The 15,065-nt window shown below is 33.9% G+C and overlaps 1 protein-coding gene across 47 annotated transcripts in view; it reads right to left on the reverse strand.

Annotated features, from left to right (window-relative positions):
* The window catches only part of LOC106869145 (SWI/SNF-related matrix-associated actin-dependent regulator of chromatin subfamily D member 1), a 74,847-nt gene that overhangs the window by 31,535 nt on the left and 28,247 nt on the right, over positions 1-15,065 (reverse strand). For 14 of the 47 annotated variants that reach the window (XM_014914721.2, XM_014914726.2, XM_014914720.2 and 11 more), the window contains exons 3-5: positions 11,842-11,862; positions 9,872-9,983; positions 5,275-5,322 (exon numbers count right to left, since the gene is read on the reverse strand). In XM_014914721.2, the coding sequence (XP_014770207.1) occupies positions 5,275-5,322; positions 9,872-9,983; positions 11,842-11,862 (181 nt within the window). The remainder of the gene's footprint in view (positions 1-5,274; positions 5,323-9,871; positions 9,984-11,841; positions 11,863-15,065) is intronic. The other 33 variants (XM_052970350.1, XM_014914725.2, XM_052970354.1 and 30 more) reach the window with 6 other exon arrangements.

Genomic DNA, 15,065 nt, shown 5'->3' on the forward strand with positions numbered 1-15,065 from the left:
TATATATAATGTACAAGTGTATAAACATATACATATGTATGGTGCATGTGGATGTATTCAGAATGACATTACATTGATGGATTACCAGATTAGTTTTGGAACTGTTTGGTGAAGTATTTACCAATATTGCTTTCCTTCAAATTTTCAAATTATTTAAAGACAAATGAAAATGCTAATACAAAGACAGGAGGAAAAAGTTTAAAAAAGAAAAAAAAAAAAACTAATTAGTACAATCTAAAATGTTTTAGTAATGAATGACAAGGATGATTTCTAAGTTTGGCAAAAGGCCATAGGTTGGGGGTTGGGGTGGAAACAGCCAACTGAATCATCTTCAGGAAATGCCAGGCGCTTACTTTCATCAAAAATGAAAGTTCAAAACCGATTCAGATTGGGCAAGATTTAAATCTGGACCATAGAAGGAGAAAATGAAATTGTTGACCTTACTTTTGTGAACTTTCCTGTCATAAACGACAGATGCAGCTTCCATAACTTTGTTCTGAATAACCTGCACAGGTGATTCGTTTATAGTGATTAAATACTTGTGGTGTACATTAAGCTTGCTCCCACCAACAAATCAATGTTGCCTGAACAGGTGTACGGTATATCTCAAATGCTGAAATGCTTGCAGAGCAATGTAAAAGGACCTGTTTTGCCAAAGAACACAATGCACTACTTGGGCATATAATTGAAACCACTATCTTACAGTCATGAGTGCAACACCCTAACCATTAGACCACACACCTGTCCCTTCAAAAAGTGAAAAAAACTGTTAAACATTTCTGACACTCTAAAACAATTGTTTCCAACATTGACCCAAGGCCAATTTGGGGAACCATAACCGATTAAATTGGCTCTGCCCAATACTTTAGTGGTCCTTGTTTTATTACTTGCAGAGGGATGGAAGGCAAGGTGGATACTGGTGGGATTCAAACTTACAACATAAAAGGAAACACTTACACACCACAAGGTATTTAGTGCAACAGACAACCATCTGTGACACTCCACCTGCCTTGTAGTAGTAATGGTTTCTGATTTAGCTACAAGACCAACAATGTTGAAGGTGGGAAGGTTCACTAGGCAACTGACCCCTTGTATTTCACTGGTACTTTATCAACCATGATAAGGTAAAGTTGAAAGGTAAAGTCAACCTCAACAGAATTTGAACTCAGAACATAAGGACAGACAAAACACCACTAAGTATTGTGTCCAGGATCCTGACAATTCTGCCAGGTTGCCACCTTAATAATAATAATAATAATAATAATAATAATAATAATGCAAAAAAGTATAAATATCTGGGGCATAATAATAATAATAATAATAAATTAATAAAAATATTTGAAAGAATAAGTTATTTTTCCTCCCTTTCGTTTTTTTTTCTTTTTCTTTCTTAATATTTAGTTGTGACTTTGTACAAAATTGAACAATATTTAAAAAGTAAGAAATAACAGAAAAAGGTAATGGAAAATCCCGAAACAAGCAATATTTTTAGCCCACAACTCTTGAATTACTTGTATGCAACTTAGAAGAGCAAAGTCATTGGAACAAACAGTACCAAAACTAGGAGACAGTTATAGAAAAGGTGGTAAGGTAAGACAACAAAAAGGTTTTTAAAAATTAGTCATCATAAAAGAAAATACATCAAGTAAAAAAAAAAAAAAACCCTGAAGAAATGTTTGTTAATAAGAAACAAAAACAAAAAGAAACAGATTCAAAGAAGACAAAAATAACCCAAAGAAGATTGTGTTTTAGTGTGTGTGTGTGTGTGTGTGTGTGTGTGTGAGTATGTGTGTGCACGCATTTTGATAGGCAAAGACCATGCATTCACAAGACAATACAGATCAACTTTGAATTGAATATGAAAAATGTTTTGATGATAGTAACGAGCCAAAATTTAATGAATAAAAATCAGAATCGTGAGCGAGAATCATGCGTTAAATCCAAGATGTTATGACAATTACTGTAAGCCACACAAACAGTTCATGAACAAACACTCATCTTGACAGGCAGCTTTCAAATCAGCCGAAGGAAGTTTGAACTTGTCTCTTAGTGGTAGCTTCCAGATCAAAGGGGAACAGGGTGAGGAGAGACAGGACAGTTGAACTCTTGTTGGGGGTGGTAGCTTTCAAATGAAATTGAACCAGTTTTGTAGTGGTTATGAAAAGAACTGTCATAGCCATGCTGCTCCACAAATGCTACCAACTTTAGAACGAGACTGGAATAATAAAATGGTTAAGTAAAGGACCACAACACCAAGTTACAGACTAGAAGTGTTTCAATGGTTCCAACTGCCGATTAGGTAATGAAATGAGTTTTCACCATCAATTAGCTAATATTATACAACCTTTCAAGTCATATCGTACACCCTAGCAGTTTTAGAATGAGAGTCAAATTGCAATTTGATGGCTATAAAAGCTATAACATGAACCATCTAACAGAAAAAATAGGACTAGCATCTTCTACTTATCACAACCAACAGCTGTGCTACAAAGCTACTACAATTGCAAAACCATGATAATTTACAAGACATAATTCTCATTTTAAAAGATTACCACCTTGTGGAAAAGGCATCAAAGGATACTTAATCACATTTAGATTCCTAGTAAGTTGGAAAATTTTCGGAGTATTATTATTTACTATTACATACGTTTCATTTACTAATAGGAATTACAAAGTTGTACATGTTAGATAAACATGTAAGAAATGTTATTCTCTGTCTGAAGAATTTCTAATAGGAAATTTCTTACAATTTTATCCAACATGTGCAACTGTTTAATTCCTATTAGCAAATGAAACATGTGTAATGGTGAATAAATAATATCAAGAACTTTTTCCAACTTCCTGTTTAGATAGATAGTAACTCTTCAAACAATTTGGCGAAAAACCATTAACGAGATAAAAGACACAATCATAAACTTCACACGGTCCATACCACATCAGACTCTCCAAGATGTATTTCAAAACATGTGTAGAAGAGTCAACTTTTGTATTGAAAATAAAGGACAACACTTTCAACACCTCTTATAAAGTTTTTTTAAAGTCTCATTAAGTCTAATATATTCTTTTGTAGTTTTATACCAACTTATAAATATTCATTTTGCAATAAAATACTCACTGTGGAGAGACTTTTTGAACACCCTGCATACTATATTTTATGATTTGTTTATTCCTTATTATTTAGTTTCATATATGGGTATGAATACATACAGTAAAGGGATTTTTCAGTCCCTTACTATCTATGTGACTAGACCAATGGCTGTGTATCACTGCTTTTCAATGAAGATTGCATATACAAGTTAATAGTGGAAGTAACTAAGCATCAAAGGGAATTTGGTCAAGAGACAGCTGCATTGGTAAGGACATTATAATATGAATAGATGGATAAGCATGAAGTTCAGTGAATTGTTTAGTGAAGATACCAGCAGTCAAAGTAAGTAGGAGAAATCTACAAGTCTTAGTAACAAGTAAAAAGCAAAAGGTGTGATAATGTGTGGCCTTGCAAATGAGATCTTGCAGGATTGAGATGCACAGAAAAAAAAAGTTATATTGGGAACATGTCCAATCTATCACAGCAAGGAAAAAATCCAACACAGAAACAAGAATTATAGCAATGACCCGCTGCCTCAAAACTATATAAAACGAAGCATGGTTAAGACGATTACAAAGAAAACCCCTAATTTCAAGTAAAAGAACTTAGAATTAATCATAAAAAAGAAATCAGCCACAATATTTCAACATAAAATAATGAAAGAACTAAGAGATACTTGGACATAAATAAAAGAATTAAACCAAAAATGGTGGGGGGCACCAGTTAAAGAGAAGTTTTGAAACCAGTTGAGCAAAGAATTAAATTACCTCCCTTTTTCAAGGAATGCTTCAAGTCAAAATGAAAATGGTATGACAGAAGCACAGATATTACTGTACATATTTCTAAACAGGTCAGGGACGTTTTGGTACAGGTGATTTGGTGCTAACAATATGGCACCAAGAAAATTTAGTTTCTACTTTACAAACTGTCTTTTTTTTTTTTTTTTTTTTTCTCTTGTACTAGCCAGGCAGAGAAACTTAAAAAGTTTAACTCTTTTGTGATCATAATTTTGTTGAGATGCTCTGTGTTTCTTTCAATTAATTTTAAATTTAACAAAGAATTTAGTAAAATAACTTAGTTATCATTAAGCAAGTGTTAGGAACATAAATTGTGACTAAGGTTCGGTGGAAGATCTGAATTCAGAACTTTTGAAAATAAGACATTAGTACTACAGAGCGAGAGGCAGTTTTAGCTAATTTGGTATAGAAAGGAGGGAACTAAATCTAAATATTGGTTTCAGATTTTGGTGCAAGGCCAGAAATTTCAGGAAAGAAGGGTAAGTTGATTACATTGACCTCAGTATACAACTGGTACTCATTTTATCGACCCCAGAAAGATAAAAGGCAAAGTCGACCTCAGTGGGATTTGAACTCACAACGTGGAGATAGACAAAATGCTGCTAAGTATTTTGCCGCACATGATAATGGTTCTACCAGCTCGCTGCATTAATGGGTAGTATATTTTCAATAAATTGTCATATAAAAACCTACAGAATTTTCCATGTTAACGAAATCAAGAAAACAGGTCGAGGGGTCACAAATTGTACACACATTCATAGCCAATACATTTGCTTTGTATTTAACCCCCTAACATTGTAACTGGCCAGATCTGGCCAAACTATGCTACCTGCTTTATGTTCAAACTGGCCAGATCCAGCCTCTCACACCTATCCTACAATGTTATTCTGAAAATAAACTATCACATCCTAGAAATTCCAAAGCTACAAGATAATGCACGATTAATTGAAAACATTATGAATAAATAAGATTTACATATCTGACAAAAGTAATTCTGAATGCTAAAGGGTTGAAGATAAGAATAAAGCTGTTAATAATACTAATTGTGTCGACGATGATGATGATAATCATTTCTTGTCAATGGTCAAAACGACAAATTTATGAGTGTGCAATGTTCATGTCTTTCTCTAGGGGTATTAGTGATGTGAGTGGAATGAATTGGGATTGAACCAAGAACCCGAACCACATTGCAGACTTGGATCAGAGGGAGGCTTACCTCTAGTTCAAAGGCACTCATCACAATAATATAAGAATAATAGCAAATGACAGTCAAATATAGCACAAAAGGATGGAATTAATTGGTATACATACGAACCCTGTCCATGCCCAACCCCCTCCCAGAATGACACAACACTCCAGGAACAAGCCAGCATAGTTATGGTGCTATACCTTTTCCCCTTTTTCGCATCACCAATGTCATATAGGTGGGACTTGAAGCTACAATACATAAAGCAAACTTCAGCTGTGATGAGGGGTTTCGTTTGTTTTTTGTTTTTGTTTTTTTAGAGGTATGTGCATAAGCTAACAAAATAATTTACAAAATAATTTTAGAGTTTTACACAAGCAACTGGCATACCACTAGTAATGGGCTGCACGGAAAACATTACAATATCTGAGCCCCCAGCAAGATGCAAAGCGAGGCCAGGAACTGACCTCCTGCTAAGACCATCTTCAAAAGAATTAATCAGATTAATAAATAGCTATTAAATTTTGTATGCGCTATAAAAATCAAAACCGAGAGGAGAAATAGAACAAGAAATTAAAACTGACTTCATTGTCTAAAATAAGATTCTCAACACCTAAAAATATAAACTAAAATCTTACTAAATACTACATATATATATATATATATATATATATACAAATTAAGAGGAATAAGCACCAAAGTGGATTCCTTATATGCTAAAGATAGACATCAAATCGCCTTGCCACGAAGAGTATGTTCTCAAGAAAATTTCAGCAAAACACTCAGGTGAGCATTCTGTGTCTAGTTTTGGAAATTGTGTTTTGTAAGCGACAGACTATGCTGATGAGTTTGCAGATATTTGCATTCGTAAATATTAACAATCAAAACTATGGTACGTAGGTAATAGTTTTTTTATTTCGTATATTTTCATCTGTCTTGCTCATTTTTACATTCTGGTGTTTTGCTGAAATCTTCTTGAGAACACACTCTTCGTGGTAAGGCGATTTGACATGTATGTTAGGAATCCACTGTGGTGGTTATTCCTCTTAATTTGTATGTAATATAATTTTTAATCTTTGGATTTTTTAAATATGCTAAGCCACTGGTTTTAATTGATTAATATCAATTTCTACCCTCATTATTTAATTTATATATATATATATATATATATATACATATCCATTATCTATTCATTACACAAAGATGTGCTATTGCTAAATACTAATAATGGTTTCTTAGAAGAAAAATGTAGGAAAGACAGAAAATATGTATGGAGAGATTTAGAAAAGCAAAGAGACTACAATAGATGCTGGGTCCTGATTTTACCAAGTTTGTTGGAAGAAGAAGAGGAAGAGGAGGAGGAGGAGGGAAAGCAGTTCTAGCACGAGTTCTGGGAAAGTATGGACTATAATAAACAAGTCTGACAAGATGAAATAATTCCATCGGCCAAAATGGAAACAAAATATATACCAGCAGATAGAGACCAAGCAAATATTGAAGAAATATCTGACAAACATCTGGTAAAATATGATATAAGGTGATTAAAAACAAAAATAAGCAACAAGGACATCCAAAGTTAATGCATTAACTTTGGATATCCTTGTTGCTTATTTTTGATTATATATATATATAAATGCTTTATAATAATGGTTTCAAATTTTGGCACAAGATCAAAATAGTTATTGAGGGTTGAGGAAAGTCAACTGTGTCGACACCAGTGCATAACTGGTACTTATTTTATCGACCCTGAAAGAGTGAAAGGCAAAGTCAACCCAGGTGGAATTTGAACTCCTTCCGTAACAACAATAACTCGAAATAATTCGTAATGAAAAAAAGACACCTTTTTGCAGACACATCAAATAAATATATCCCAGTAAAGGATCAGAACAGAATAAAAGACATGTGATTGTTTGCCTAAACAATGTAAGGGATCAGTAAAAATCAAACAAATTCATTGAATAGAAGACAAAACCAAAGAGTGACTGACCAACAGAACCAAATCTCCTGAGAATTGTAGATCAGTGGCCAGAAAACTAAGAAATTTACAAAAGAGACAATGACTCAAAATAAGTTATTGTCCTCATCTTATTAGCATTAATTTTAGTAAATTAGTAAATTTTATATTGACCCTTTTGAAGTCAACTTCCTTTAGGTTATATCTGGTTCTATGATACAAATCTCTCGTTTTGCAGCAGATTTCAATCCAAACTTTACCTCTTGACATTGTGCCTTTTGTTATGTTCACACCATAAATATATTATTTCTCAGAGAAATAAGGCAATGCAGAATAGCTGTAAAAACAGCTTCAAAGATCAGGTAAATACCCTTAGAAGACGGGAAAATGTGGCCAGCAAACCACTGGAAAGAATCAAACCCTCTACCTCTGAAATTGTGGCTGACCACTCTGCACCATTATGCTAAGAAATCCTTTTATTTTATGAAAATATTTCCAAATATTTTCTTAATTAAAACCAAAGGAGATAATCTTGTTGGAAATGTCTTAAAATGGTTAAACTATTATTCTGTTTACTTATTCACCAAACTACTAAACTCCATAGTGAATGGAATGACCCAACCAATGTATTTTCACCCTATATTTCCATTGGAAACAAAATTAATTCTAACCTTGAGAATGTACGGTTTTTCCATTCTCTACAAAATCAATAAATGTGGTAATCAACAGACTTTCTACCATTTCTACATATTTATATGACAAGATAAAGTTAGCTATCCTGAGATCTCTTTAGCATTTAATCCAGCCATGTCCGGCCCAAATATTCCATCTGATTTAAGTTCAAAGCAGCCAGATCCAGCCTCTCACACCTCACCTACAATGTTATTCTAAAAATAAACACTTTGGTCAGTGAAATCTTAAAGCTTCTGGACAGGGCTGGGAATAAATGAGCATCGGAGGGAATAATCTGAATGCTAAGGGGTCACAGAGCGCAAACAGTTAACAGACCTTTCCAAAAGAGGTACAAGGCCTGAAATTGTGGGGGAGATGAGGGTTAGTTGATTACATCAGCCCCCACTAGTCAACCGGTACTTATTTTATCGACTCCAAAAGGATGAAAGGCAAAGTCGACCTCAGCAGAATTTGAACTCAGAACGTAAAGACAAACAAAATGCTGCTACACATTTCGTCCAGCATGCATTGGCCAACTCACTGCCTTCATACAAACAGTTAATAATGAAAACTGGGTTTATAAACTCCGTTCTACCAGGAATTCACTCCCTAGCTGCTGCATTCACCACAATATTCAAATATCCCAGAGAAAGGAAAATGCCACAACACACATAAGAAAAAAAAAAAAAAAAGGTATACACAAGGCATTTACTTATTAGCCAAGAATGAAATAAAAAAACAACTTTAGAATGATGTGGAAGGATTAAACCCTTTCCTAAATCAGACTCGTATTCAACCAGTGATTCTCTTCGAAGCCTACAATCAGAAGGAGATGAAGTCAATGTCAGTGAACAGTGATAACCTATCACAGTCACCATTTCCAGATACCCTGGTACCCATTCCACAACAAGATGACAGGTACAATATGGTGAGGCCCACAGACATATTAATAGACACAACGCTCAGAGAGAATTTCAGTCTTTTTTTCCCCACACACGTTTGCCAACAATGTGCACAAAACAATTATCTTCCATCTAAAGCTGCCAGCATTAAAGACAAAAGAACCAACAGTGAAATAAGCACTTGTTAACCAATCATCTAAATCAGTGATTCTCAACCAGGGTCCACGTGACCCCTGGGGACCCATGTGAGATTTTGTTGTTAAAATTTATCTGCAATAAATTGGTTATCTTTCTACAATGCACGAAACATTTCAACAATTTCTTTTTATACAATTCCTAATAATATTTTAATTTTGAGAATGTGATTTTTTTTTTTAAACATCAAATGGCTAAGAAGGGCTACCAAAGGGGTCCATAGGCAAAAATTGGCTGAGAAACCCTGAGCTATATGATTGATTAATAACACACACTAAGATGCCTCTCTAAGGATGCTAAATGATAAAGTTTACATATGTTGTGTTGGGGCAAGTAGAAATAGTTACGTCTCAGAGTTGGCAAATGTGCACAACATATAAAGAAACAAACACAACCAACCAATGAAAGGAACCAGAGTTTATAACAGAAGGGCTGGGGTGGGGCTGGGGGGTCGTTAAACTACTTGTAACCAGCACACTGCCGAGTGGATGCCGTTACTTACAATAAAATTCAACAAATGACAAACTATTAATGGAGAATGCAGTCAGATGACAGTATGAATGATTATTATTATTATTTATGTGTGTGTTTGCGTTTGTTACAATAAAGATGAATTTGTGTGTGTGTGTGTGTGTGTGTGTGTGTGTGTGTGTAAACTCAAATTTAAAAGAAAATATTTAAATAAAATACAGCATGCAGTCACAAAATATGTGAATGTAAAGAGTATTTTACATACATATGGTGTGTGTGTAGAGAAAGAAAACTAAATGAAACTTGAAGTTATGTCTTTTGCATGCAAGATATTCAATTGAGATTCATCATAAACCAGAAATTATTTTCAACTCAGAAGTATTAAAGAAAAAAAAAAACTGAAGGATAAAGATTAAAGAAAGAGGACAGAGTGAAGATGAAAGTAAAAGAATCAACACCGTATTGGCAATAAAGAGGATGATATTTGAAAAAGAAAAAAAAAATTATTAATAATAATAATAATAATAATAATAATAAAATTAATAAAATTAAACTCAATATTGCAGAGTGACGGCAATAACAGAGCTTTACATTGAAACCACTTACCTGGATAACCATGTGGAGGAACACCAGGTCCACCGGCTCTCATCCCCATTGGTGGTGGTGGAGGCCCACCACTGCCCATCTGTGGTCCAGGGTATGGGGCTCGAGGTCCCTTCAAAATAAATTAAAAAACATTCTCCCACTAGACAGCCACAAGTAAGGTTGATTGAAGTTAGAAAGAGGCATGCCTTCTAAGTCACCTCTCAGCATACAACTGGGTTCTCTTCCAAAACTTAATATCAACTCAAAAAACTTTCTGAGGTGAAAGATGACTGTAAAACAGAGGAAAATAACTCCCAGAAATCTGCTGGGTGTTAACAAACTGGAGAAAAATACCCAGTATCATACAGTACAATAATTTAATCAGGCTGAACCACTTGGCTCTTAACCTAAAGTTTCTGACATCAAGCAAGCTTGTCAGGTAAATTTAAGTATTGGGCTGACAGTAAAGTCACTTAAGACCCAATACACACAACATATACATTCATTGAGGTACAAGAATGAAACTCCAGTTGAGTGTCAAAATACATCTGGCAGCTGAAGAATAGATGATGATGAAGCCCATCATAAAACAAAGCATAGCCATAAAGGTGTTTTTGCATCAATTATAGCAGATTCTTAATATTGACTTTTAGTTCCAATGTTTGACATTAGAATCTCAATTCCTCTTATTCCAGCCTATTTCACTGTTTAACTTGTTGAAAATTTGTCACAGTTCCACCTCTTTTTTTACCATCTTCTTCACTACCATCGAGAAGGAATTACCAAATGTAGGAATGAAACTGTCAACTGAATTACCCTCTCCAAACTTCTTAAATATACTAAATCAGTTATTGATTAATCATTAGATTGTACAAATGACACCAACCATACTGATAGTGACCGTGCAGGTGCTTACATCTAGCCCACAACATTGCAGAAAAATGGGTGGACACTGAAGAAAATAGAAACTGAAAATGTGTGTTCATAAAGAGAAAGAGAAAAATCTCTGAGATGTAAGTGGCACACACACTTAAAATGCTTGACCATCAATGAATCAGTGCTTCTCTTTCCATTTTGGTAAAAGGAATATCTCTGAAAAACTTACTTTTGAAAAATTTAAACCTATTTATAGTCATCCAGTCAAATATTCAGCCAGAAATCTGAGTTGATAATTTCAGATATAGATATGATAACAATAACACTGGAATCTAGCTTTAAAAATATTTATACATAATAATCAATTGCTCTTTCTAAGTTGAATCTCTCTCTCTCTCCACAAAGCAACATCAAGAATATGAAAGGCACAACAAAAACTACATTTTTCAAAACTCTTCCTTACCTCCAATGACCTTTGAAACAGAAACTGAAAGACTTAACAAGTACACAGACACAACATATGCAACAGCATTGACAATAATAATAATAACAACAATAATCCTTTCTACTACAGGCACAAGGCCTGAAATTTTGAGGGGAGGGGAGAAGTTGATTACATCAGCCCCAGACCTGAACTGGTGCATATTCTGTTGACCCCAAAAGGATGAAAAGCAAAGTTGACCTCAGTGAGATTTGAACTTGGATAATAAAGACTGGAAAAAACACTGCAAAGCATTTTGTCCACCACACTAATGATTGTTTCGTTAGAGTGGTGAGATGGCAGAACTGTTACCACACCAGGGAGAAAGCTTAGCAGCGTTTCTTCTCACTTTACGTTCTGAGTTCAAATTCTGCTGGGGTTCACTTTGCCGTTCATCCCTTCAGGGTCAATAAAATACCAGTTAAACACTGGGGTTGACGTAATTGACTTATCCTCTCTCCAGAAATTGCTGGCCTTGTGCCACAATTTGAAATCAATGATTGTGCAATAATAATGTCAATACCAGTTAATAACCATATTAAGGAAACATTAAATTGTAATGATTTTGGAAGCCTACAGTTTGTTACTACACTCCTGGTCTCTCCACCAATAACACCAATAAATCGATACTTACCTCAATCTGCAATACGGCCAACTTTTAAATAAGATAAATAAAACACATATTGGCCGGATACAATTAAAATTATGTACAGTAGACTGACACCAGTAAGGTTAACAGAATGAATGAAATCATGATAAACAAAAAGGTAAAATACAAATTGAAAATTGACAAGGGTTCCAAGTTGATCTGACCAACGGAACAGCTTGCTCGTGAAATTAATGTGCAAGGGGCTGAGCACTCCACAGACACACGTACCCTTAACATAGTCCCTAGGGATATTCAGCGTGATACAGAATGTGACAAGGCTGGCCCTTTAAATTACAGGTACTACTCATTTTTGCAGGATGAAGCAATGTGAAATAAAGTGTCTTGCCCAAAAACACAATGTGACACCAGGTATTGAACTCACGAGCTTACGATCATGAGCCAAATGCCCTAACCACTTAGCCATGTGCCTTCACTCCTTTCCAATACCTATTTTGTCAAAGTCCTTTATTTTAATGAAATTTATTTTCAATTGAATCCAGTCACCTGCACATTTACACATGAATATTTGCATATTTTCAGAGTTTACATGAAATACAATAATAAAATATCCATTCAGGTCTTTACTAATTAGAATGTAACAAACAGGTAGGAGTCTAGAGTAATTTCTAATTTTTTGAATTTTTCTAATATTTTTAAAAATTCTTTGAAAAGAAGAAAAGGTAAAAATGAAGAGTGTAACAGTTATGCCTTTTCTCAAAAAAAAAAAAAAACTAAAACATTAAATGCAATAAGATGCAATTCCAATTATAAATTAATTACTAAAATTTTAATGCAAATGATATTAGATATCATAAACACCAAATAATTTGAGATAGAAAAGGCCAACAGAGATAACTAAAAGAACTTAAACGATGCATTTATTACTTGCTATACCATCAAATTACCAATTCCACAGCAGGGTTTGGTATATTATTACTATAACTGTAATATGTTATCTGCACAAGATAATAATTTGTCAGCTACTTAGCACTAGCAAGTCAGGTTAGTCTACTAAATGTTCAACACAGCAAGGGATCCTTCTTCGGTGTAATGGTTGCCTGGCAAATATGAGATAAGTAGTTCAAGTCCAGTGAGTGTGCATGTTGTTCTTTTTCTGTCTCAAAGGGGCGTTTATAATTTCAAATATCACAAGTCATTTCAGCTGGGAATAGATCCAAAGTTGCAGAAAAGAATTTCAGAAACCCATATTCCAACAGCAATATCAACTTTACTATTTCCTGTCACTGACCAAGTGATTCAGCCGTTTGACTAGCGCCTAAAAAGATTCACTAAACCCTTTGGTATTTAAACCAGCCATATTCAGCACAAATATTCTGGTTTTATGTTCAAACTGACCGGATCTGGTTTCTTACCCTACCATCATCAAAATAGCAAAGTTGTGAGATAATGCATGATTAATTCAAAACAATGTAAATTAATAAGTTTTACATTTGACAGAGGAATCTGGATGCTAATGAGTTCTCTCTTTAGCATTTAGATTACCCTGTCAACTGTAATATTTAATTTATTCACATTATTTTGAATTAATCATGCATTATCTCACAGCTTTGCTATTTTGATGATGAGATTGTTTATATTTTAGAATGACAATGTAAGGTAGGTGTAAGAAGCCAGACCTAGCTGGTCTTCACATGAAACAAGTAAAAGATTTGGGCCAGATATGGCCCTGTTTAAATGGGGTTAAGCTGGTTTTTAAACACACACACACACACAATTCATTCGTTTAATTGCAATAGCTTGCCACAGTTTGAAACTTCACCCAAAAAGAAATTGATGAAGAAGAAAACAATTCAATTTGGAACCATTACTGAATATACTAATACAAAATGGTACCAACGATAATATAAGGTACTCTTATACTAATAAAAACATTTGGGTACCAGCTGGAATACTCAAACTGCTTATATTCTAAAGTTTCAGAAGTTACACAGATATTCAAAATAATGTACAACAAGCAAAAAAAAAAAAAATAAGATTCTGTGAGGCAATTTTCAAACATCAAAAAATAAACTTGCTATACAATTCAAATATACATATCTGGAAAATTCACTGCAAGCATTTTTGCCATGTGTCATGAGAAAATTTGCTGTAAGAAATTTCACCGTATGGACAATGACAAAGTGTATTATATCAGAATCTTTTAAAATAAAAAGACAATGATAAAAGTTTTTATAAAAGCATTAAATAAGCAAGTCTTTAGTCAACATCAGAGATTAGGAAACATGATGAGGTCATTTAAAACATGAAAATTCCAAGCAATGCTGCACAAATAATGTACTTTTTGCTGTGGATTGTATTGAAGCATTTGTCTCGGATGTTCTGCATTAATATCGCTATACTTGTCCTTTGTTTTTGTTTACAGCAAATTTTGCTACACCAAAATTTCTTACAGTAAAATTTCCTGTAACCTCAAATATATACTTTAGAAAAAAATCAAACAAAAGATAGTACATGGCTTGAGTCTCTTCATAATTACTTGACAGAATTCTTAAAATGAACATCAGTAGATGGTTAATTGTATTTGAAGAATCGCATTGACCAAACAAAATAATGAAGATCAAACCAAAGTGATACCAAAATATCTTATACTATTAAACTAGCATGTCTGAAATACTGGGTCTATATTATTTAAAGGCATCTAACAAGTATTTTGGCTATCTTCAAGGGCAACTTACAGTTCTTTAAGACCACCATCGATTCTAAACAAATCCTCTGGTCAATCATAAACTTTGTTTCTATACTCTTTAATCAAACGTTTTCTTCTTTTATATTTTTTTAAACTTTTCCTTCCGCCATCTTGGTCAAGTACCAAGAGTGTTGTGAAATAGGATAGGAATATAGGGAAAATGTAAACTATATCCCATTTATGGTATCCTGCTACAATACCTAAAAACTTTCAGTTCAGATTCTATAAAGTCAGCTCAGAATTTTAGTAAAATGGGAACCAACAAAACATATTGAGTAAATTTAAGCTGAGTAGAGATACACCCAAGAAACTTTCACCAAAGTTTGGTTGAGTCTATTGGATAACATCGATGACTGTTTAATTTGGAATTACAGCAACTCAAAAGTATAAATCCTTCAAAAAAGTTGAGTTCCATAATAGACAGCTGACACTAGCAGGGTATTTATCACATTTTACTCCTGTTTCCATAGCTTCAATTTAGACATCAGACATCTAGCTACTA

This window comes from Octopus bimaculoides, chromosome 9 (genome assembly GCF_001194135.2).
Source record: "Octopus bimaculoides isolate UCB-OBI-ISO-001 chromosome 9, ASM119413v2, whole genome shotgun sequence".
In the NCBI taxonomy this organism is placed as follows: Eukaryota; Metazoa; Mollusca; class Cephalopoda; order Octopoda; family Octopodidae; genus Octopus; species Octopus bimaculoides.